At 37.7% G+C, this 26,659-nt stretch overlaps 1 protein-coding gene across 1 annotated transcript in view; it reads right to left on the reverse strand.

The window, feature by feature from the left end:
- The window catches only part of LOC128663152 (fer-1-like protein 4), a 284,642-nt gene that overhangs the window by 200,873 nt on the left and 57,110 nt on the right, over window positions 1-26,659 (reverse strand). The window contains exons 3-4 of the mRNA XM_053717349.1: window positions 25,174-25,262; window positions 21,821-21,920 (exon numbers count right to left, since the gene is read on the reverse strand). Of these exons, the coding sequence (XP_053573324.1) occupies window positions 21,821-21,920; window positions 25,174-25,262 (189 nt within the window). The remainder of the gene's footprint in view (window positions 1-21,820; window positions 21,921-25,173; window positions 25,263-26,659) is intronic.

The following is a 26,659-nucleotide window of genomic DNA, read 5'->3' on the forward strand; positions in this document are numbered from 1 at the left end:
TAAAATCTTTACCCAGGAGCCAATTCTTGAGAGTGAGACAGGTTATCTCTGATGAAAGTTTGGTTAAGGATAGACTCCTTGAAATGGGTGAACGTTTTATACAGAGGGGTTATTCTGTACACCTGATAAATAGAGAAATGAAGGAAGCATTAGAAGTTTCAAGAGGTTCACTTTTGGAGGAGAGGATTAAGGATGTTAAAGCACCTAGGATGGTTTTTGTAAATGAATATTCGCCATGGAGTAAACAAATACAAAAAATGTTGTGCAAACATTGACATGTACTGAGCGTCTCTAACCCTGGAGTGATGGAATTTGAAAATTGCCAGCTTTCAGAAGAGGTAGAAACCTTAAATGTCCAATCTGTTCCCACCCACGGACTGGCAATAAAGTATAAGTTAAAGGGGTACTACACATGTAACACTAATAGTATATGTAATTAAATGTCCTTGTGGGATGGGGTACGTAGGGGAGACCACTCATAAGGTCCGGGAGCATATAAACCAACACAAAAGTAACATTAGGCTGGGAAATCTCGAAGCACCCGTATCCAGCCATTTTGTTACAGAAGGCCATTAAGTGAGTCAGTTGAGGTTCCAAATTTTGAAACAGGTTAAAATTTCAAGGAGGGGAGGAAATAGAAGTAAAATACTACAGTGTAGGGAGTTAGTCTGGATCCATGAGTTAGGGACAATGACACCAGGGTGTATGAACAGAGAATGGATTGGAGTATGTGCATATTAATGTATTTATAGAATGTATTAGGTTATTTCATTAGATTGCCACTAGGTGGAGTAATTGTGTTCAAATATTAGATTCAAAGGCCTCAATTAAGGGGTTAACTCAGGTGATGGCTGTGGCTTAGGGCATATTTAAAGGGACAGTCTAGTCAAAATTAAACTTTCATGATTGAGATAGGGCATGAAATTTTAAACAACTTTCCAATTTACTTCTATTATCTAATTTGCTCATTTTTTTTAGATATCCTTTGTTGAAGAAATAGCAATGCACATGTGTGAGCCAATCACACAAGGCCTCTAGGTGCAGCAACCAATCAGCAGCTACTGAGCATATCTAGATATGCTTTTCAGCAAGTGATATCAAGAGAATTAAGCAAATTAGATAATAGAAGTAAATTAGAAAGTTGTTTAAAATGACATGCTCTTTCTAAATCACAAAAGAAAAAAATTGGCTTTCATGTCCCTTTAAGGCCTGTTTTAATCATATGTGAATTAGACATGACTAAGGATGCAAATCCGAAAGATTGTCATTTTTTTTATATGTTGGCTTAAATAAAATGTGAAGATTTTATATTTGTGGTGCTGCTTTCTACTTTTTGGACTTTGCTTATGTTTGAGACTAAGGTTCTGATCTCTGATAGCTTGCACACCTGCATACCTGCATTGCTGGATTAAGGAGTTACCCTGATGCTGGAACCTTTGGGATTTTCTGTTTACTGGGATCCAGAAATATCCTTTGAGACAGCTGAGTATGATCCCTGCAACATTGACAAAGCATACAAAGCTGAAGAAGTCTCACGTGAAAACCAGCTAGCAGAATTGCACCTGAAGCTACAATCATGAGACCTAGAACTCCCATACAAAGAGCAACAGATTAGAAAGAGAGTGACTGAAGTTTCAGACAAGCTGACACAAATTTTAAACATCACTGCTCTGTTAGAGAGACTCATGGAGACTAAATCTATTTGAAATTCCCCCAAAGTTACCTTTGAGGAATTAAAGAACTCTTTGGAAAACTGATCCTCCAACCATGTTGTTGAAGAAACAACAACAGCTGGTTGGTGTGAGATTCTGCTAAAGGAAAAGAAGGAGCATGAACCATGATATCGTCCAGATATGGAAACACTGCAATAGCCTGAGTTCTGATCACAGACAATGTAACAATTATTCCCTATCAGCCATCTATGCTTGTATGACTTTAAGAGGCGTGTACACCTATTTCTACCTGTCCATAAAAGGCACATCCCTTACGTATTACGTTGCTTGGTATTGATGTAGTGATTCTGCTCTTAGTTCCTGTTTTTCCATACCTACCTTCAGTGCAATCCAGCATTGTGTTTCAACTACTGTCTATACTCCCCGTGTGCATCAACCGCTCCACGAGATGCTTCTCTCAGCATCTTCACACAGGCGCTGCTCACAGCCGCTCCACACAGAAGCTGTTCTGAGCCTCTTCACACAGACGCTGTTCTCAGCGGCTCCAGTAAGCCGGTGACGTCACCAGACCGAGCCGCACGCTCGACTGTCTTCCTTGAAGTTTGTAACAATTGTTTCCTGCAAACATTGTATCCTCCGCCTCAAAACCTACTAAGGAGATTAGTGAATCTAACTAAATCCATTCCACCTGTGACTGGGGTAAGCTGTACCAATATTTTCATGCATTCAATGTATTTATGCTACTACCTATACAAATGCTTGCATTCATTATACAATTTACTGCAGTACTGGATCCTTATCAGAAGCTCGTTTTCCTCATAGTCACTACTGGTGCTGCGTGACCTCATGACCAGTAATAGTGTTTGTGAAGATATTTGATCCTTATATTATCGCTTGTGTTAAGAAATATATTCTGTTATAAATGCATTCCCCTTATGTTTCTAAATATAGCAACACAACACCATATTAAGTTATAGTATGTTCTTAATACCTTAAAGGGACACTGAACCCAAATTTTTTTCTTTTGTGATTCAAATAGAGCATGCAATTTTAGCAACTTTCTAATTTATTCCTATTAGCAAATGTTCTTCATTCTCTTTGTATCTTTATTTGAAAAGCAAGAATGTAAGTTTAGATGCCGGCCCATTTTTGGTGAACAACCTGGGTTGTTCTTGCTGATTGGTGGATAAATTCATCCACCAATAAACAAGTGCTGTCCATGGTTTTGGACTTTCTTTTTCAAATAAAGATAGCAAGAGAACCAAGAAAAATTGATAATAGGAGTAAATTTGGGATCAGTGTTCCTTTAAGGAATACTCAGCCTAATTGTTGATTTAACACTACTGATGAAAATGACTTAACTCTCACATAAATTATAAGTAGTTAAGACCCTGAGGACCTCACTAACCACGTGATGGTATTATTACAAAAAGTAGATCAGCTTACACAGGGCTTAGGAGATCTGCAAGTGGAAAATCAAATTTAAAGAAATATAATCAAAGAGGGACTAAGTACTCCTACACATCCCCATGAGACCACAAGTGAACCTCCTGTTAGTCCCCAGATAAGTTCTCTGGAGATAGAAGTTTATACAGACAATTTTACAATTCCTGTAAACTTTTCTTTAGTCTTAAACCCAAAACATTTCCCAATGAACGTATTAAAGTGTTAACTATCATTTCATTACTAAGGGGAGAGCCCAGGGCTTGGGCAGATTCCTTCTACGAGCTAAATGATCTGATACTAAACCTTGTAGATTAATTTTTCAGAACTATGTCAGATTTATGTGAAGATCCCCATAAACAGAAAAAAGTTGAGACCAATGGTTGGCGACCGCTGCCGTGGAGGACTACATTTCTGAATAAAATAGGGCAGAAAGATTCAGAATGGAAGGAGGTTTCCCTAAAAAAAACTGTTTAGACTTGGTCTTTCTGAAATAATTAAGAATAAGTTGGCTATAATAGATTTGCCTGAAACACTAGCGTCCCTTATGTCCTTAGCTATCAAAATTGACCACAGATTGAGATAAATAAAACATGAAAAATACTCTTATGATACCTACCTAAAAAACCCTTCCTTCCGGCCTACTCCCCTGTTCAATAAACTAAGTGAAGAACCTATGGATATAGGCTTCATCAAAGGCCCCCTCTCGGCAGATGAAAAACTCAGTAGACGAGAAAAGGGTCTCTGCATGTATTGCGCCTCTAAGGACCACATTGTGTCAGACTGTCCTACCTTGAAAAAAACAGATATTGGGTAAGCCCTATTCTTTTGATCATTGTCTTTCCAGAACAAATTACAATACCACTTACTGTCTACTTAATGTCTCTCTTCAGTGGGGACAACAACACCTCAAACTTGACACAGTTATAGTTTCCGGTGCTTATGCCAGTTATCTTGATGTTGCTATTGTAAAACAAAATAAAATACCACTTGTTGAAAAGCTTAAACCTGTTTCAGTACGCCTTATTGACGGTAAACAACTAGAAACAGGACCCATTACTTACCATACTATTCCCCTACTAGTTGTAACACATGACAATCACCAAGAATGTATGACCTTCAATGTTATTACTTCTCCTATCTTCCCTATGGTTCTAGGTTTACATTGGTTGCGACAACATCAACCCAACATACATTGGTCTGATAACAAAATTGACTTCCAGTCATCATACTGTACATCTACTTGTTTTCCTTCATTTCCACTGCTCACCATCTTAGAATCCCAGATTCCCCCTCAATAATCTGACTTTATACACGTCTTTGATAAAAAGGAAGCGGAGAGTCTTCCCCCTCACAGGGAGTATGATTGTCCTATCGACCTTGTCCCTGGGTCTGATATACCATATGGACATATATCATGTCCAGAATTCTTAAAACTGAAACTATACATTAACGAAAATTTACGAAAAGGGTTTATCCACCGATCAACTTCACGTGCAGGAGCAGGCATATTTAAAAAAAAAATAAGGACCAAACACTACGTCCCATAGTTGACAATAGAGAATTCAATAAGAGAACGATAAAAGACCGATACCTGCTGTCGTTCAATCCTGAACTTATCGAGAGTTTGAAGGTAGCTACCATTTTCACTAAACTAGATCTTAGGTGTGCCTACAATCTGATTCGTGTACGTTCAGGAGATGAGTGGCTTACTGCCTTCCGTACTCGGTACGGCCTATATGAGTATATGGTCATGCCCTTTGTGCTTTGTAATGCCCCTGCCACCTTTCAGAGGTTTATCAACGACATCTTCCATGACCTGTTAGACACATTTGTAGTCATTTATTTGGATGATATCCTTATTTATTCCTCTAACTTGAATGATCACATAAAACACGTAAGAATGGTACTGTCCATGTTACAATCACATCAGCTATATGTTAAATTGGAGAAGTGTATATTTCCTACCACAGACATTACTTTCCTTGGGTACCATATAACTCCTAAAGGAATACATATGGAAGAAACCAAAGTAAAGGTCATACAAGACTGGCCAATTCCAAGGAATAAAAAACAAATCCAGAAATTCTTAGGCCTAGATTTAGAGTTCGGCGGTAGCCGTCAAAACCAGCGTTAGAGGCTCCTAACGCTGGTTTTGGCCGCCCGCTGGTATTTGGAGTCAGTGATTAAAGGGTCTAACGCTCACTTTACAGCCGCGACTTTTCCATACCGCAGATCCCCCTACGCCATTTGCGTAGCCTATCTTTTCAATGGGATCTTTCTAACGCTGGTATTTAGAGTCGTTTCTGCAGTGAGCGTTAGAGCTCTAACGACAAGATTCCAGCCGCCTGAAAAAAGCAGGAGTTAAGAGCTTTCTGGCTAACGCCGGTTTATAAAGCTCTTAACTACTGTACCCTAAAGTACACTAACACCCATAAACTACCTATGTACCCCTAAACCGAGGTCCCCCCACATCGCCGCCACTCGATTAAAATTTTTAACCCCTAATCTGCCGACCGCCACCTACGTTATACTTATGTACCCCTAATCTGCTGCCCCTAACCCCGCCGACCCCTATATTATATTTATTAACCCCTAACTTGCCCCCCACAACGTCGCCGCAAGCTACTTAAAATAATTAACCCCTAATCTTCCGACCGCAAATCGCCGCCACCTACGTTATCCCTATGTACCCCTAATCTGCTGCCCCTAACATCGCCGACCCCTATGTTATATTTATTAACCCCTAATCTGCCCCCCACAACGTCGCCGACACCTACCTACACTTATTAACCCCTAATCTGCCGAGCGGACCTGAGCGCTACTATAATAAAGTTATTAACCCCTAATCCGCCTCACTAACCCTATCATAAATAGTATTAACCCCTAATCTGCCCTCCCTAACATCGCCGACACCTACCTTCAATTATTAACCCCTAATCTGCCGACCGGAGCTCACCGCTATTCTAATAAATGTATTAACCCCTAAAGCTAAGTCTAACCCTAACACCCCCCTAAGTTAAATATAATTTTTATCTAACGAAATAAATTAACTCTTATTAAATAAATGATTCCTATTTAAAGCTAAATACTTACCTGTAAAATAAATCCTAATATAGCTACAATATAAATTACATTTATATTATAGCTATTTTAGGATTAATATTTATTTTACAGGTAACTTTGTATTTATTTTAACCAGGTACAATAGCTATTAAATAGTTAAGAACTATTTAATAGTTACCTAGTTAAAATAATTACAAATTTACCTGTAAAATAAATCCTAACCTAAGATATAATTAAACCTAACACTACCCTATCAATAAAATAATTAAATAAACTACCTACAATTACCTACAATTAACCTAACACTACACTATCAATAAATTAATTAAACACAATTGCTACAAATAAATACAATTAAATAAACTATCTAAAGTACAAAAAATAAAAAAGAACTAAGTTACAGAAAATAAAAAAATATTTACAAACATAAGAAAAATATTACAACAATTTTAAACTAATTACACCTACTCTAAGCCCCCTAATAAAATAACAAAGACCCCCAAAATAAAAAATTCCCTACCCTATTCTAAAATACAAAAATTACAAGCTCTTTTACCTTACCAGCCCTGAACAGGGCCCTTTGCGGGGCATGCCCCAAGAATTTCAGCTCTTTTGCCTGTAAAAAAAAACATACAATACCCCCCCCCCAACATTACAACCCACCACCCACATAGCCCTAATCTAACCCAAACCCCCTTAAATAAACCTAACACTAATCCCCTGAAGATCTTCCTACCTTGTCTTCACCATCCAGGTATCACCGATCCGTCCTGGCTCCAAGATCTTCATCCAACCCAAGCGGGGGTTGGCGATCCATAATCCGGTGCTCCAAAGTCTTCCTCCTATCCGGCAAGAAGAGGACATCCGGACCGGCAAACATCTTCTCCAAGCGGCATCTTCTATGTTCTTCCATCCGATGACGACCGGCTCCATCTTGAAGACCTCCAGCACGGATCCATCCTCTTCTTCCGACGACTAGACGACGAATGACGGTTCCTTTAAGGGACGTCATCCAAGATGGCGTCCCTCGAATTCCGATTGGATGATAGGATTCTATCAGCCAATCGGAATTAAGGTAGGAATTTTCTGATTGGCTGATGGAATCAGCCAATCAGAATCAAGTTCAATCCGATTGGCTGATCCAATCAGCCAATCAGATTGAGCTCGCATTCTATTGGCTGATCGGAACAGCCAATAGAATGCGAGCTCAATCTGATTGGCTGATTGGATCAGCCAATCGGATTGAACTTGATTCTGATTGGCTGATTCCATCAGCCAATCAGAAAATTCCTACCTTAATTCCGATTGGCTGATAGAATCCTATCATCCAATCGGAATTCGAGGGACGCCATCTTGGATGACGTCCCTTAAAGGAACCGTCATTCGTCGTCTAGTCGTCGGAAGAAGAGGATGGATCCGCGCTGGAGGTCTTCAAGATGGAGCCGGTCGTCATCGGATGGAAGAACATAGAAGATGCCGCTTGGAGAAGATGTTTGCCGGTCCGGATGTCCTCTTCTTGCCGGATAGGAGGAAGACTTTGGAGCACCGGATTATGGATCGCCAACCCCCGCTTGGGTTGGATGAAGATCTTGGAGCCAGGACGGATCGGTGATACCTGGATGGTGAAGACAAGGTAGGAAGATCTTCAGGGGATTAGTGTTAGGTTTATTTAAGGGGGTTTGGGTTAGATTAGGGCTATGTGGGTGGTGGGTTGTAATGTTGGGGGGGGGGGTATTGTATGTTTTTTTTTACAGGCAAAAGAGCTGAAATTCTTGGGGCATGCCCCGCAAAGGGCCCTGTTCAGGGCTGGTAAGGTAAAAGAGCTTGTAATTTTTGTATTTTAGAATAGGGTAGGGAATTTTTTATTTTGGGGGTCTTTGTTATTTTATTAGGGGGCTTAGAGTAGGTGTAATTAGTTTAAAATTGTTGTAATATTTTTCTTATGTTTGTAAATATTTTTTTATTTTCTGTAACTTAGTTCTTTTTTATTTTTTGTACTTTAGATAGTTTATTTAATTGTATTTATTTGTAGCAATTGTGTTTAATTAATTTATTGATAGTGTAGTGTTAGGTTAATTGTAGGTAATTGTAGGTAGTTTATTTAATTATTTTATTGATAGGGTAGTGTTAGGTTTAATTATATCTTAGGTTAGGATTTATTTTACAGGTAAATTTGTAATTATTTTAACTAGGTAACTATTAAATAGTTCTTAACTATTTAATAGCTATTGTACCTGGTTAAAATAAATACAAAGCTACCTGTAAAATAAATATTAATCCTAAAATAGCTATAATATAAATGTAATTTATATTGTAGCTATATTAGGATTTATTTTACAGGTAAGTATTTAGCTTTAAATAGGAATCATTTATTTAATAAGAGTTAATTTATTTCGTTAGATAAAAATTATATTTAACTTAGGGGGGTGTTAGTGTTAGGGTTAGACTTAGCTTTAGGGGTTAATACATTTATTAGAATAGCGGTGAGCTCCGGTCGGCAGATTAGGGGTTAATAATTGAAGGTAGGTGTCGGCGATGTTAGGGAGGGCAGATTAGGGGTTAATACTATTTATGATAGGGTTAGTGAGGCGGATTAGGGGTTAATAACTTTATTATAGTAGCGCTCAGGTCCGCTCGGCAGATTAGGGGTTAATAAGTGTAGGTAGGTGTCGGCGACGTTGTGGGGGGCAGATTAGGGGTTAATAAATATAACATAGGGGTCGGCGATGTTAGGGCAGCAGATTAGGGGTACATAGGGATAACGTAGGTGGCGGCGGTTTACGGAGCGGCAGATTAGGGGTTAAAAGTGTAATGCAGGGGTCAGCGATAGCGGGGGGCGGCAGATTAGGGGTTAATAAGTGTAAGGCTAGGGGTGTTTAGACTCGGGGTACATGTTAGAGTGTTAGGTGCAGACGTAGGAAGTGTTTCCCCATAGGAAACAATGGGGCTGCGTTAGGAGCTGAACGCTGCTTTTTTGCAGGTGTTAGGTTTTTTTTCAGCTCAAACAGCCCCATTGTTTCCTATGGGAGAATCGTGCACGAGCACGTTTTTGAGGCCGGCCGCGTCCGTAAGCAACTCTGGTATCGAGAGTTGCATTTGCGCTAAATATGCTCTACGCTCCTTTTTTGGAGCCTAACGCAGCATTTGTTTGAACTCTCGATACAAGAGTTAAATTTATGGTGCGGCCAGAAAAAAACCCGCGGAGCGTTAACAGCCCTTTTACCGCCAAACTCCAAATCTAGCCGTTAGGATTTGCTATTTTTTTACAGAAAATTCATAAAAAACTTTTAACAATTGTTTCCTTCAAACATTGTATCCTCCGCCTCAAAATCTACTCTGGAGATTAGTGAATCTAACTTAATCCATTCCACCTGTGACTGGGGTAAGCTGTACCAATATTTTCATGCATTCAATGTATTTATGCTACTGCCTATACAAATGCTTGCATTCATTATACAATTTACTGCAGTACTGGATCCTTATCAAAAGCTTGTTTTCCTCATAGACACTACTGGTGCTGCGTGACCTTATGACCAGTAATAGTGTTTGTGAAGATATTTGGTCCTTATATTATCCGCTTGTGTTTAGAAATATATTCTGTTATAAATGCATTCCCCTTATGTTTCTAAATATAGCAACACAACACCATATTAAGTTATAGTATGTTCTTAATACTATAAGAATACTCAGCCTAATTGTTGATTTAACACATGAAAATTACTTAACTCTCACATAAATTATCAGTAGTTTAGTGAATAACTCAGTTTATTCATTACAGACAATAAGGCACCCAGAACCTTTGTGAAAATTTTTGGAGCTGTAGCCAGACCAAATAGTAGAGCAACAAACAGAAAATGCTTGTCTAGAAAGGCAAACCTCAGAAACTGATAATGTTCTCTAGTGGACATAACCCGACCTTGCTAAACAAAAGTCAGAATAGTCTGAATAGTTTCCAATTTGAAAGAAGTAATTCTTTCAAACTTGTTCAAAGCTTTCAAATCCAGGACTGGTCTGAAAGTACCTTCCTTTTTTTGGAACAATGAAGAGATTTAAATAAAATCCAATTTCCTGTTCCTGTAAAAGGAACTGGAACAATCACTCCCATAGTTTCCAGATCTGAAACTGACTGGAAAAAAAGCTTGAGCCTTAAAGGGTTCCTTGTAATATTGGACAGAAAAAACCTTCCTCTGGGAAGTCTTGTTATGAAACCTATCCGATAACCCTGGGAAACTATATTCAGAACCCAGGGATCTGGAACAGACTGAAACCAAGCATCCTGAAAAAGGCTTAACCTGCCCCCTACCAGAACCTCTGGATTGGGGACCGCACCATCATGCAGATTTGGTATTAGGGATAGATTACTTAGCCTGCTTTGACCTGTTACGCTTAGCACTAGGCCTTCAGACTAGGCCAGAGTTGCTTTGCTTCTGAGCAGAGGAATTAACCTTTTGTTCCTTATTTTGACAAAAGGAGTGAAAATGGTTAGAAGCTTTAGATTTCCCTCTAGACTTCTTGTCTTGAGGAAGAAAATCCCCTTTACCACCAATAATAATAGATATTATAGAATCTAAATCAGAACCAATCAGTTTATTTCCCTGAAAAGAAAGAGACAATATTCTGGATTTTGACACCATGTCAGCAGACCAGGATTTAAGCCAAAAGGCTCTCCTAGCAAGGACTGCCAAATACATGCTTTTGATATTGATCTTTATAATATCAAATACAGCATCACAACTAAAAGAATTGGCATCTATGAGCAAAACCAAATAATTCTCACTAGCAGAGTCAATAGAACACTGTTCTGAAAGACTAGATAACCAGTAAGATGAAGCACCAGCCACATCAGCAATATAAATAGCATTCCTAAGCAAATATCATACTTGTAAAAAGGCCCTTCTATGAAAAGACTCTACTTTTCTATCCAAAAGCTAGAGTGGAAATAGCACCATCAACCCTGGGAACAGTTTCCCATAATTCAACATTGGCCTCAGGTAAGGGATATTACTTTTTAAAGCTTGCAGAAGGATTAACAAAATTACCTGGTTTAGACCATTCCCTATAAATCATTTCAGAGACAGCATCAGGACTGACCTTTAATGCTTATTTGAAGGCAGGAGAGCAGCCAGAAACAACAGCTTTAATTACATTTTTCACAGTGGGTGAAACATCAGTAGCATTCTTCTGTAATAAGCAAACAGAAGGAGCAGTAATACCTATACAAGAAGTATTGGTCTGATTCCAATAACATATGCAAACACGAGTCACATAAATAAACTGGAGGAAAAACATCTTAATGTTTATGGTAATTATGGTAGGAAGGTGTTCAGGAGACTCAGCTTCTAGGGTAAATTTAAGGACTGAATCAGATCGTTGAGGAATGGTAACTTACACCCTCCTAAAGTAGCTTTCAAAAACGTTCTGGTAAAACAAAGCAGAGGCCATATAACTTCACATCTGAATGCTAGGAAACCCACAGCTGACTGAGATAATGCACATGAAAAAAACTGACAGTTATAAGGGAATTAAGCGCACCAAACCCGATGTGCACAAGGGCCTATGTGCGCTAGCCTGATATGTGTAATCTAGCCGACAGGCGTTAAACCCGACATGTGCTAACCCGATGCATGAAATTTAAATTAAGGGCGCCAAAAAAGAAAAACAACACGCGCAAACAGCAAGGGGAATATACTGTATATATATATATATATATATATATATATATATATACATACACACACTATGAGTGCCAATAATAAGGCTATAGAGTGTCTAAATGTTCAAAAATATTTATCAATAGACACTCCACCAGCAAACAACCGTTAGATGACCAAACCAGTAGTGAAAATATCAGCAGAAGTTATGAAATAGGAGTATATTGTGGATCCATAGAAGGAGGCAAAAGACAAGTCCCTGCGACCAATTATGAGGGTCTGTGACAGAATTCCCATGAGGTGAAAAAGGAGCCACAAACCATACCCCATATACATTCCTCCCCCTCTGACAAGCACTGTACTCTGAGGGGAACTCGGGCCTTAACATAAACAGAGAACCCCTCTCTCTGAAGAATCAAATGCACATTCTTCGACCACCTCAAGCGGAGGCAAAGTAAAGACTGAGGAACATGTGAGGTGGGAGGGGTTTTAAAGAGCTCTTGGGGTTTGGGAATCTTTGCCTCCTTCTAGTGGAAGAGGAGAGTAATTCCAAGTGGTAATGGATCATGGACTCTCACCACCTGTTTGAAAGAAAACAGGTTCCTATATGCTGTAGCTGGAGATAGATTGAGGCTGCCTTGGAAGTAGTACAAATCCTAAACACAAAACAGAGAGTGACTTTTAGGCAAGATAGGAGTGAGAGCTATTAACCAGAATTAAACAGGTTTAGCAACCGTCCTGACCTTCACTTTAAGTAAACTACACACACTGACGTCAGCCAGCAGTTAGAGAGAGATTTCATGGCCTAAGGGAATTTGCGGGTTACTCCTGTACTTGGCTGAGAATTGCTTCCGTAATTTCACTGATTCAGTACACATTGTTATATACAGCAGTAAACAGAGATTGCATACAAATTGTAACTGAATCTAAGCTATGTATGATTTGCCTTAAAGGGATATTCCAGCAAAAAATGGGAAACCACATGGGTGAATTTTAGTATTGAACAGAAGCAATTTGGTAATATACATGCATTAGCAAAAAGGCTGCCAATAAAAACTATAGCTGACTGTTTCAAAAGTGTATTTAAAGGGACACTGAACCCAAAATGTTTCTTTTGTGATTCAGATAGCACATGCCATTTTAAGCAACTTTCTAATTTACTCCTATTATCAATTTTTATTCGTTCTCTTGCTATCTTTATTTGAAAAATAAGTAATCTAAGTTTTTTTTGGGTTCAGACCTCTGGATAGCACTTTTTTATTGGTGGATGAATTTATCCACCAATCAGCAAGGATAACCCAGGTTGTTCACCAAAAATGGGCCGGCATCTAAACTTACATTCTTGCATTTCAAATAAAGATACCAAGAGAATGAAGAACATTTGATAATAGGAGTACATTAGAAAGTTGCTTAAAATGTCATGCTCTATCTGAATCCCGAAATAAAAAAATTGGATTCAGTGTCTCTTTAAGTATGCACCGTGCACAAGCATTTTAAACACAACACTTGTTCGGAGAGCTTAAGGTGCTTGTAACATCTGGTAATGACCCAATTTGTTAATTGCTGACATGATACAAGCCCCACTGATTATCTAAGCAGCTGCATTATTTAAAATATGGGTGCAGTGAAAATATCTAGCTATGCTTCACATGCACATGCAGAGAAAAATGTTCACACTAAAACAGTAATAACTCTTAATAGAAGCATTTTTGCAAATACATGTACAGTATATTGAAAATATGTTTCTATTAAAAAATGCAATAAATCTATGTGCATTTCTATTCGTTGGGTTAACCCAACGAGCACAAACATAGGGCCCCATTACATATGCAGCGTCGCCCGCAAAAGCCGTCGCCGCCAGTTTTTGCGCGTTTTTGGTATTACATATATTTCACCCGTCGCTCGCAATTTTAAATAAAAAAATTGGGTTCAGTGTCCCTTTAAGTATGCACCGTGCACAAGCATTTTAAACACAACACTTGTTCAGAGAGCTTAAGGTGCTTGTAACATCTGGTAATGACCCAATTTGTTAATTGCTGACATGATACAAGCCCCACTGATTATCTAAGCAGCTGCATTATTTAAAATATGGGTGCAGTGAAAATATCTAGCTATGCTTCACATGCACATGCAGAGAAAAATGTTCACACTAAAACAGTAATAACTCTTAATAGAAGCATTTTTGCAAATACATGTACAGTATATTGAAAATATGTTTCTATTAAAAAATGCAATAAATCTATGTGCATTTCTATTTTGACTGGAATGTCCATTTAAAGGAACACTAAAGTAAAAAAAAGTAAATTTCATGATTCGAATAGAGCATGCAGTTTAAAGAGTCTTTCCAATTTAATTACATTATCAAATTGTGCACAGTCATTATTTATGCACATTTTCTGACGCCCCAGCTCCTACTGAACATGTCTAAAAGTTCACAGTGTATACGTATGTGAGTCTGTGATTGGCTGATGGCTGATACAGGGGGCTCGGAAACTGAAGTAAATTTTGAAATTTGTCAGAAAAAAAAATCTACTGCACATTTAAAAATATCCTATTGCATTGTCTCTTTATTATGCACTTGTTGATTATGTAATTCTACTGTATCTAATGGTCCTTATATTGTATAATATATAAAGGGCCAGATTACAAGTAGGTTGCTATTTATTGCTTTCGCTTGTGTGCAAACACTGCCTGAAGTAAACTTTTAACGCGTGTGAATTTGCATGAATATTACAAATTGAAAGTTAAATGTTTGCATGCGAGCAGAAGCCGACGCACGATAACTTCAGGACTTCAGATATTGCTCCCGCGCTAAATTCTTCTCCCCATAGCCTTCAAAGGAGAGTGCAAACTGGAGAAAAATCCTAACACTTATCGTCCGCACGCTAACCAGAAACCATGTTAAATCTACAGAGCTAACCCGGAGGTAGTTATGAATATTTTACATTCCAATGTTCTTCACATAGAAGAAAATGTTCTATTTGCTTTTAAATATATTTACATTTTTTGTAAAATATATATATAAACATTATAGCCCATTTAAACACCTTGTCATATTCCATATACTTTTTATCCCTTTTTTAATATTCATATGAATCATTTTTATTATATAGTGTATATCTGAGTGTAACTGTTAATTTTAATGTATTTATGTTGCCTTTGGTGCAACTTTTTTTTAGCCCTAGCAATTTACGTAAAATCTTAAGTTGGGTTAACCCAACGAGCACAAACATAGGGCCCCATTACATATGCAGCGTCGCCCGCAAAAGCCAGCGATGCCGTTTTTTGCGCGTTTTTGGTATTACATATATTTCACCCGTCGCTCGCAATTTTTACTCCCATAAACTAACATGGGACCGCGTCGTAAATCGGTATCCAATATCCAGCGTAAAGCCTTACGTGGCGAAAATTGAGAAATCTTACTCCATTTTCACCTTGCCATAAAAAGCAGCCGTAGCAGCCCTTGCGCTGAGGTTGGGAGCACCGTAACTCCCTAAAATGCCTGCAAAAATAAACTAACACCTAACGCATGCGCAATGTCTATCTACCTGTCAACCGCAATCCCCCACCGCAATAACTAATAAACTGTATTAACCCCTAAACCGCCATAGCCCACACCGCAATAAACCTATCCTAGTATTAACCCCTAAACCGCCGTAGCCCACATAGCCTATTAAATGTATTAACCCCTAATCTGCCGCCGCCAACGTCGCTGCCACTATAATAAAGTTATTAACCCCTAAACCTAACCCTAACACCCCCTAACTTAATTATTATTTAAATAAATCTAAATAATATTACTATTATTAATTAAATTATTCCTATTTAAAACTAAATACTTACCTATAAAATAAACCCTAAGATAGCTACAATATAATTAATAATTACATTGTAGCTATTTTAGGATTTATTTTTATTTTACAGGCAACTTTGTATTTATTTCAACTAGGTACAATAGCTATTAAACAGTTAATAACTATTTAATAGCTACCTAGTTAAAATAATTACAAATATACCTGTAAAATAAAACTTTACCTAAGTTACAATTACACCTAACACTACACTATCATTCAATTAATTAAATAAATTAACTACAATTAGCTAAAATTAAATACAATTAAATAAAATAAACTATAGTACAAAAACCCCCACTAAATTACAGAAAATAAAAAATTTTTACAAGAAGTTTAAACTAATTACACCTAATCTAAGCCCCCTAATAAAATAAAAAAGCCTCCCAAAATAACAAAATTCCCTACCCTATACTAAATTAAAAATAGCCCTTAAAAGGGCTTTTTGCGGGGCATTGCCCCAAAGTAATCAGCTCTTTTACCTGTAAAAAAAGAAATACACCCCACCCCAACATTACAACCCACCACCCCCACACCCCTACTCTAAAACCCACCCAATCCCCCCTTAATAAAACCTAACACTACCCCCTTGAAGATCACCCTACCTTGAGCCGTCTTCACCCAGCCGGGCACAAGTGGTCATCCGATCCAGGCAGAAGTCTTCATCCGATCGGGGCAGAAGAGGACATTCAGACCGGCAGAAGTCTTCTTCCTATCCGGGCAGAAGTGGACATCCGGACCGGCAGAAGTCTTCATCCAAGCGGCATCTTCTATCTTCTTCCATCCGACGAGGAGCAGCTCCATCTTGAAGACATCCGACGCGGAGCATCCTTCCAGCATGATGACTACTCGACGAATGACGGTTCCTTTAAATGACGTCATCCAAGATGACGTCCCTCGAATTCCGATTGGCTGATAGGATTCTATCAGCCAATCGGAATTAAGGTAGGAAAAATCCGATTGGCTGATTTAATCAGCCAATCGGATTGAAGTTCAATCCGATTGGATCAGCCAATAGAATGTGAGGTCAATCCTATTGGCTGATCCAATCAGCCAATCGGATTGAACTTCAATCCAATTGGCTGATTAAATCAGCCAATCTGATTTTTCCTACCTTAATTCCGATTGGCTGATAGAATCCTATCTTGGATGACGTCATTTAAAGGAACCGTCATTCGTCGAGTAGTCGTCGTGCTGGAAGGATGCTCCGTGACGGATGTCTTCAAGATAGAGCCGCTCCTCGTCGAATGGAAGAAGATTGAAGATGCCGCTTGGATGAAGAATTCTGCCGGTCTGGATGTCCTCTTCTGCCCCGATTGGATGAAGACTTCTACCTGGATCGGATGACCAGTTGTGAAGACGGCTCAAGGTAGGGTGATCTTCAAGGGAGTAGTGTTAGGTTTTATTAAGGGGGGATTGGGTGGGTTTTAGAGTAGGGGTGTGTGGGTGGTGGGTTGTAATGTTGGGGGGGTGTATTTCTTTTTTTACAGGTAAAAGAGCTGATTACTTTTATTTTTTTTACCTTTTAAGGGCTGTTTGTAATTTAGTATAGGGTAGGGCATTTTATTATTTTGGGGGGCTTTTTTATTTTATTAGGGGGCTTAGATTAGGTGTAATTAGTTTACACTTCTTGTAAAAAAAAATATTTTCTGTAATTAAGCGGGTTTTTTTGTACTATAGTTTATTTAATTTAATTGTATTTAATTTTAGGTAATTGTAGTTAATTTATTTAATTAATTTAATGATAGTGTAGTGTTAGGTGTAATTGTAACTTAGGTTAGGTTTTATTTTACAGGTAAATTTGTAATTATTTTAACTAGGTAGCTATTAAATAGTTATTAACTATTTAATAGCTTTTGTACCTAGTTAAAATAAATACAAAGTTGCCTGTAAAATAAAAATAAATCCTAAAATAGCTACAATGTAACTATTAGTTATATTGTAGCTATCTTAGGGTTTATTTTATAGGTAAGTATTTAGTTTTAAATAGAAATAGTTAATAATAGTAATATTATTTTATAGGTAAGTATTTAGTTTTAAATAGAAATAGTTAATAATAGTAATATTATTTAGATTTATTTAAATAATAATTAAGTTAGGGGGTGTTAGGGTTAGACTTAGGTTTAGGGGTTAATAACTTTATTATAGTGGCGGCGACGTTGGCGGCGGCAGATAAGGGGTTAATAGATTTAATAGGCTATGTGGGCTATGGTGGTTTAGGGGTTAATACTAGAATAGGTTTATTGCGGTGTGGGCTATGGCGGTTTAGGGGTTAATAATTAGGCTTATTGCGTTGTGGGGGGTTGTCAGTCTAGGGGTTAATACATTTACTATTAGGAGTGAGAGGGGGGATTGCGAATATAGGGGTATACGTGTCGGGCTTATTTTTGGGAGGCGAGTTAGACAGTTACAGGAGATTTAAAATTTTTGTTTCTTTTCTTAGGCGCCGGCAGTTTCTAAAGTGCCAGAAGTCACTGGCGACTCCAGAAATTTGTATTTACGCTTATTTCTGGACATCGCTAGTTTATCCGACTTACGGCACTTAGGAAATATATGTAATACCCCGATGTGCGAGGTGAAATTACGGGCGGCGCAAGTTTCCACGCGCCGAAACCTACTCCGTATATCGGCTCGCGCCCATAGTATGGGCTTGTGCAGTCGTGTTTACTTTCAACTTGTAATATGAGTGCAAGTTAACGCGAGTAATATTTAATTAAAGGGAAAGTCTATTGATAATAAAGTAAATTGAAAAGTTGTTTAAAATGGCATGCCCTATCTGAATCATGAAAGTTACATTTTGACTACACTGTCCCTTCAATATAACAATGTTGGTTATGCAAAATCGAGGAATGGGTAATAAAGGGATTATCTATATTTTTAAACAATATACATTCTGGAGTATACTGTCCCTTTAAGCAAGAAAACTTTATTAAATTAATTTTATGTAAATATGTTCTGTGCCACAGCATAAGAATAAATACATTTTCATGAAACTATTATTTTTCAATTAACCCCTTAATGACCACAGCACTTTTCCATTTTCTGTCCGTTTGGGACCAAGGCTATTTTTACATTTTTGCGGTGTTTGTGTTTAGCTGTAATTTTCCTCTTACTCATTTACTGTACCCACACATATTATATACCGTTTTTCTCGCCACTAAATGGACTTTCTAAAGATACCATTATTTTCATCATATCTTATAATTTACTATAAAAAAAAATATAAAATATGAGGAAAAATTGAAAAAAACACACTTTTTCTAACTTTGACCCCCAAAATCTGTTACATATCTACAACCACCAAAAAACACCCATGCTAAATAGTTTCAAAATTTTGTCCTGAGTTTAGAAATACCCAATGTTTACATGTTCTTTGCTTTTTGTGCAAGTTATAGGGCCATAAATACAAGTAGCACTTTGCTATTTCCAAACCACTTTTTTCCAAAATTAGCGCTAGTTACATTAGAACACTAATATCTTTCAGGAATCCCTGAATATACCTTGACATGTATATATTTTTTTTTAGTAGACATCCCAAAGTATTGATCTAGGACAATTTTGGTATATTTCATACCACCATTTCACCGCCAAATGCGATCAAATACAAAAAATCGTTCACTTTTTCACAAATTTTTTCACAAACTTTTGGTTTCTCACTGAAATTATTTACAAACAACTTGTGCAATTATTGCATAAATGGTTGTAAATTCTTCTCTGGGATCCCCTTTGTTCAGAAATAGCAGACATATATGGCTTTGGCGTTGCTTTTTGGTAATTAGAAGGCCGCTAAATGCCACTGCGCACCACAAGTGTATTATGCCCAGCAGTTAAGGGGTTAATTAGGGAGCTTTTAGGGAGCTTGTAGGGTTAATTTTAGCTTTAGTGTAGTATAGTAGACAACCCCAAGTATTGATCTAGGCACATTTTGGTATATTTCATGCCACCATTTCACCGCCAAATGCGATCAAATTGAAAAAAAAGTTAAATTTTTCACAATTTTAGGTTTCTCACTGAAATAATTTACAAACAGCTTGTGCAATTATGGCACAAATGGTTGTAAATACTTGTCTGGGATCCCCTTTGTTCAGAAATAGCAGACATATATGACTTTGGCGTTGCTTTCTGGTAATTAGAAGGCCGCTAAATCCTGCTGCGCCTCACACGTGTATTCTGGCTAGCAGTGAAGGGGTTAATTAGGGAGTTTGTAGGGAGCTTGCAGGGTTAATTTTAGCTTTAGTGTAGAGATCAGCCTCCCACCTGACACATCCCACCCCCTGATCCCTCCCAAACAGCTCCCTTCCCTCCCCCACCCCACAATTGTCCCCGCCATCTTAAGTACTGGCAGACTTTCTGCCAGTACTAAAATAAAAGGGTTTTTTAAAAAATAAATAATTTTTTTTTAGCATATTTACATATGCTAGGGTGTAGGATCCCCCCCTTAGCCCCCAACCTCCCTGATCCCCCCCAAAACCGCTCTCTGACCATCCCCTCTGCCTCATTGGGGGCCATCTTGGGTACTGGCAGCTGTCTGCCAGTACCCAGTTTGCAAAAAAAAAGGGCTTTTTTATATTTATTTGTCTTTTTTCTGTAGTGTAGCTTCCCCCCCCCCACACAGACAAACCCCCACCACCTTGCTAATCTTTTTTTTTTTTTTTTAAATATTAGGGCATTTAAACATTTTTACTAACACATTTTCTGTAGTGTAGCGGTTCCCACCCGCTCCCTCCCCGTGCACGCGCCCGCCCCCGCCCTCCCGTGCACGCGCGCGCGCGCCCGTGCGCGCCCCCGCTCATCCCCGCCCACGATCCCGCCCCCCCTGCACATAACCAGGGCCATCGATGGCCGCCACCCGCCTCCCGGTCCGGCTCCCACCCACCAACGCAGGGAACCACCGATCTCCGGTGCAGAGAGGGCCACAGAGTGGCTCTCTCTGCACCGGATGGCTTAAAAAAGTTATTGCAGGATGCCTCCATATCGAGGCATCACTGCAATAACCGGAAAGCAGCTGGAAGCGAGCAGGATCGCTTCCAGCTGCTTTCCAAACCGAGGGCGTGCAGGGTACGTTCTCAGGCATTAACTGCCTTTTTTTTGAGGACGTACCCTGCACGTCCTCGGTCGTTAAGGGGTTATACTTATAAACTTAAAGGGACAGAAAACCCAAATTTTTTCTTTCATGATTCAGGTAGAACATACAATTTTAAACAACTTTCCAATTTACTTCTATTATCAAATTTACTTCATTCCCCTGGTGTCTTTTGTTGAAGGAGCTGCAATGCGTTACTGGTTTCTAACTGAACACATGGGTGAGCCAAAGACAATCTATATATATATATGCAGCCACCAATCAGCACCTAGAACCTAGGTTCTTTGCTGCTCCTGAGCTTACCTAGATAAACCTTTCAGCAAAGGATAACAAAAGAAGGAAGCAAATTGAATAACAGAAGTAAATTGGAAAGTTGTTTAAAATTGTATTCTCTATTTAATAGTTAAACACCTTAATGACCAGAGACGTACCCTGTACGTTGCTGGTTTTCTATCGGGTGCTATTTTGAATAGTGTGGTCTCGCCGGCAGTGGCGAGACCATGCTATTTTAGCAAGCCATCCAGGTGGAGGGAGGGACTAATAGCGCGGTCTTGCCGCTCACGGCAAGACCCGTGCTATTATAGGGACACAATCCCTTAATGACCAGCGACGTGCAGGGTATGTTGCGGTCGTTAAGGGGTTAATGTATGTTCTGTCTAAATCATGAATGTCGAATTATGACTTTACTGTCCCTTTAAATCTTGCATTTTTTAAACACTTGATTTTTTTAAGTGTTCAAATCTTGCAAATGCTTATAATCTGTTTAACAGCCATAACATATAATCTGATCACTGGTCATAATTTACTTCTGTTTGGGTTTTTTTTGTTTGGTTGGGGGATTTTTGTTTGCTTTTCTTGCTCTCATGGAAGAAAAACAAATATTTAGGAAAAACATATAGTATAAAGTCTCAAATTTGAGAACAGTTTTTCATTTTACAGTATTTCCCTTCAGAAATCAGAACATACCAAGACGTCTTAGCATCAAGATGGGAAGTGAAATAAGGTCTACACGGCTACACCAGTTTGTGCCTGTGCAATTATTGTACAGCTTACCCCGGTGACACTGTAGTTTTTGTCCACCAAAGCTTCCGTGAGTATCAGTCGTCCACTGTCTGGAAGATGTTGAAGGCTGATTATCAAGACGCCCAGTAACCTAAACAGAAGAACTTGTGTCAGATGTACTTGTGTATTAGCAGTAAGGGTCCAGTTATTAGTGCAGCTTATTATTTAGGTGCAAACAAAAAAAAGTTTTAGGTTTTAGAAAAGCCCTGTGCCGGTTTTTCCGAAGACAGGAGCACAGAATGCATCTGAAGCAAGGATGTTGCACATATTATAAAGTAAAAAAAAAAAAATGATAGTAAAAGAAAGATCTGGCCATTGAATTATAAGGGAATTTGAAAATCTAAATGGAAGAATAGAAAAAAAATATATACAAATTATTCAAAAATACATGGTTCAAAAATATAAAAAGACAGAATCATCTATGAAAAATTGGAACATAAAGACAGCGATGTTGATGTTCTACAAGCAGTTAGTAGGAGGCTTTTATAAAATGTTTTTTTATCTCAAATCCTCCCCTATGGTGGATAGATGGTATCTCTCGCACAAGCCAGGACTTTGTATAAATGATTATAGGTTCCAGACGTTTATAATTTATTTGTATTTATAATATATACTCCTAAGTAGAAGTGCATGTTTGTGAGGAAACCCACAGGTGACCTCATGGAGAGGAAGATATGTCACTTATACAACAAAAAGAGGTTTATGTTATATTGCATTTGCTGTTTGTTATGTATCTTTGCATTTTGATGTCTTGTTAACAATGTCACATCATGATACTGTGATTTATTTGATCTGTTGAAGCAAATGTTATTTGTAATTGTATTTTCTCAACCTAAATAAAAGAATTATATATATATATATATATATATATATATATATATATATACAGTCATGGCCAAAAATATTGGCACCCCTGCATTTCAGATAATGCACCACTTCTCCCAGAAAATTGTTGCAATTACAAATGTTTAGGTAGTCTCATGTTTATTTATTTTGTTTGTCTTGGTAGGACACAAAAAAGTGGAGAGAAAAAAAAGCCAAATCTGACACATTCCACAAAAAAATCCAAAAATGGACTGGACACAATTATTGGCACCTTCTCAAAATTGTAAGAAATAATTGCATTCCAAGTTTGTGATGCTCCTGTAATTTATAATTAAATTAACCTGTATCAATTAACAGATGCTGACAATATAGAAAGCACACCAGCAACCAGTTAAAATGGTGAAAATTTGACTCAACCTTTCTGTTGTGTGTCTCTGTGGGCCACACTGAGCATGTAGAAGAGAAAGAGCAGCAAAGAATTGTCTGAGGATTTGAGAACAAAAATTGTGGAAAAGCATGGACAATCTCAAGGTTAAAAATCCATCTCCAGAGATCTTAATGTTCATTTGTCCACTGCGCGCAACATTGTCAAGAAGTTTACAGCCCATTGCACTGTAGCTAATCTCTGTACATGGAAGAAAGAATTTTTTTATCAAAGATTGCAACGAAGGATTGTTCAAATGGTGGATAAAGAACCTCGATCAACTTCCAAACAAATTCAAGCTGACCTTCAGGCACAGAGTACAAATGTGTCAGCTCGCACTATACAGCACCATCTGAATGAAAAGGGATGCTATGGTAGGAGACCCAGGAAGAGTTTGCCAAAACTTACCTGACAAAGCCAAAATCCTTTTGGGAGAATGTGCTGTGGACAGATGAAACAAAATTACAGCTTTTTGGTAAAGCCCATCATTCTACTGTTTTCAGAAAAAGAAATGAGGCTTTAAAGAAATGAATACAGTCCCTACAGTCAAACATGGTGGAAGTTCACTGTTGTTTTTGGGTTGCTTTGCTGATTCCGGCACTGGATGTCTTGACTGTGTGCATGGCATTATGAAATCTGAAGAATACCACAGAATTCTGTGGTGCAATGTAGGGCTCAGTGTCAGAAAGTTGGGTCTTTGTCAGAGGTCATGGGTCTTACAGCAGGACAATGACCCAAAGCACACGTCAAAAAGCACCCAGAAATCATTTAAGACAAATTGCTGGAGAGTACTGAACTGGCCAGTAATGAGTCCATCTCTCAATCCCATAGAACACCTGTGGAGAGATCTCAAAACAGCAGTTGGGAAAAGGAACCCTTCCAATCTGAGAGACCTGGAGCAGTTGGCGAAAGAAGAGTGGTCCAAAATTCCAGTAGAGAGGTGTAAGAAACTCATTGATGGTTACAGGAAGCAATTTATTTCAGTTATTTTTTTCCAAGGGGTGTGCTAATAAATATTAAATTGAGGATGCCAATAATTTTGTCCAGTCTGTCTGTGGAGATTTGCAAGGAATGTGTCAGATTAGCCTTTTTTTCTCCACTTTTTTTGTGTCATACAATACAAACAAAAGAAATAAACATGAGAATGCCTAATCATTTGTAATTGCAACAATTTTCTGGGCAAAGTGGTGCATTATCTGACAGATATGCAGGGGTACCAATATTTTTGGCCATGACTGTATATATATAAAAACAAGTGAAGTTGTTTCTGTTCTATTACATTTGAAAGAAAGAATGGTTAATACCAAATACTTTTGTCAATTTGTACTTAGTTCAGAGGAAATTGTGAATTATTTTTAAAAAGTGGAAGGGTACCAATACTTTCGGACATATAGTATCTGCAGATTTATATATATATATGCACACATTTATAATAAAACATTCTATTTTAAATCTATTTAAAAATGAAAATCTAATATGTTTATGAGAGTTTACCCAGGCAAACAAATACAACACTTTACCTTTGTCAATTCTGTGCAGTTCTTTTCGCTTTAAAAAAACCCCCATTAAAATACCGATTAATAAGCAGTTAGATAACCATAAAAGAACTATATTTTATTTTTATTTGCTTTAATACACAGAATTACTTGATTTTCTAAAATCAGATCATTTGAACATGCACAATAGATGATTACTAGTCACAATTTATTTCAGTTTTTACAAGAGACAAATCATTTTGTATATTAAAGTAGATTTATTTCTATGCATAAACATTTTTTTTTATATTACTACTTATGCAAATTACAAGCCCCCTATTACTGATGGCTCTTATTATATCAAACAGTTTTGTCAACCTCTGAGTTTACATTCTTTTAATAAAACATTTAAAATGATTTTGCCCATGGTAGAAAAAAAACCACTTAATACTTATGGATATTAAAATGATTATGCCTAGGGTGGAAAAAACACTAAATACGTATCATGGCTATTTTTAGCTTGATAATCACCATTTAATTGGTTGCTAAGCTGCTAAATGCTTCCCCTGTGCTGTAAATCCATAGGATAATTCTAAATGTGACTGGGATTATGAGTTTACCTGTTGCTAAAAACCTTGCTGCAGTTGTAAACCTTGACAGCCAGAATCTCATCTGCTACCAATTTCCCATAGTGCGGCCATCTGAAAAGCTGCAAAGAAAAACAAGAAATATTCATATTATGTTTATTGTGTGCCCATTATGTTTATATAAATCCAACATAAACACTTGCCATTTTGTATAAGAAATGCAATACCACAAAAGGATAGGAACTCAACTAAAGCATAAAACAGTGTTTCTCATCTACAGACCTCAAATATCACTAACAAATCCCATTTAAATAGACATTAAAAGATCAGTGAGTGTAATGCAAATTTGTGTTATACCAGCTGTATAACATGCATGACAAATTGCTTATTTATTATTATTTTTGTAGATCAAATAGCTATTTTTGTTCTTTGAAACCACAACACATCAAAATGGGTTGAGCTTGCAGGGAAATTGGATATCCTTATTTTATCATTTATTTGTACACACACGTTTCCTTATATTATCTGTATCTGTATAGCGTAGCACAATACTTAGAGCTAATTGAAAAAATAAAATTTTATTACTTATCTTTCATAACCCCCAAAAGAAGTGTCATCTTCTACTGGCTATGTTTACACAGCTTTTCTATAGCCTAGAACATTTTAGTATAGAATATTTTAGTTCAGGTATGAATACCACATGCAAAATCAGCTGATATAAAGGTAAATGAGCTATTTATATACAATGTAATATGTTCCAACACGTAAAATGGATCATTGGGAACAAATTAAAGAGGAGAAAAATTGAGGGTACACTGTCCCTTTAACCACAAGCATGCATATTCCATGACGTGTTTAATTAGTTATAAGAAAAACACTGTAATGTACTTTTTTATTATTATTATTTGCTATCAATTCCTGTAATTTCCTCTTAAAACTGTATTTTTTTTACCCTCCCACAGGAGGAAATAGCAACCTGGAGTAAATACTGCAGCTACCTCCCAATATTCCCCACAGATTTTCTGGGATAGGTAGGTGAGGGGGATTTTTCAACAATGGCCGACCAGTGTGTTTTGGTATGGCCCCAGCATAAGGGAAGGGGCCATGGTGTAGACAGTGACACCCAGAGTAGGCTTAAGCAGAGTTGGGCATGTTGTGGGCAGAGCAGGGCAGAAGCAGAAGGGGAAAGCTGCAGGAGGGGTAAGGGGCATACTCCCAACTTGTGACAATCTATATTATCTAATAGAGCTACTAAGCCAAAAATATTTTAAGTGAGCTACTGAACACTGAACAGCCACAAAAGGTAACTACTTAAAAATGATGCATATAAACACGCACTATTTTTAACAAGTTAAAATATTTTTGCATGAAAAAGGTAAAATGAAAACTAACAGGAAGTGCTTGTTTTTCTTTTTCCCCAAAATGCATCTGTAGAAAAGCAGCTCAATGGCTAAAGGGGGCAGTTTCTATTATTCGTCTGTGTGATAGGACACTTAAACATATAAAAAGTCCATAAAAA

The sequence above is a fragment of the Bombina bombina genome, chromosome 1 (assembly GCF_027579735.1).
Source record: "Bombina bombina isolate aBomBom1 chromosome 1, aBomBom1.pri, whole genome shotgun sequence".
Lineage (NCBI taxonomy): Eukaryota > Metazoa > Chordata > Amphibia > Anura > Bombinatoridae > Bombina > Bombina bombina.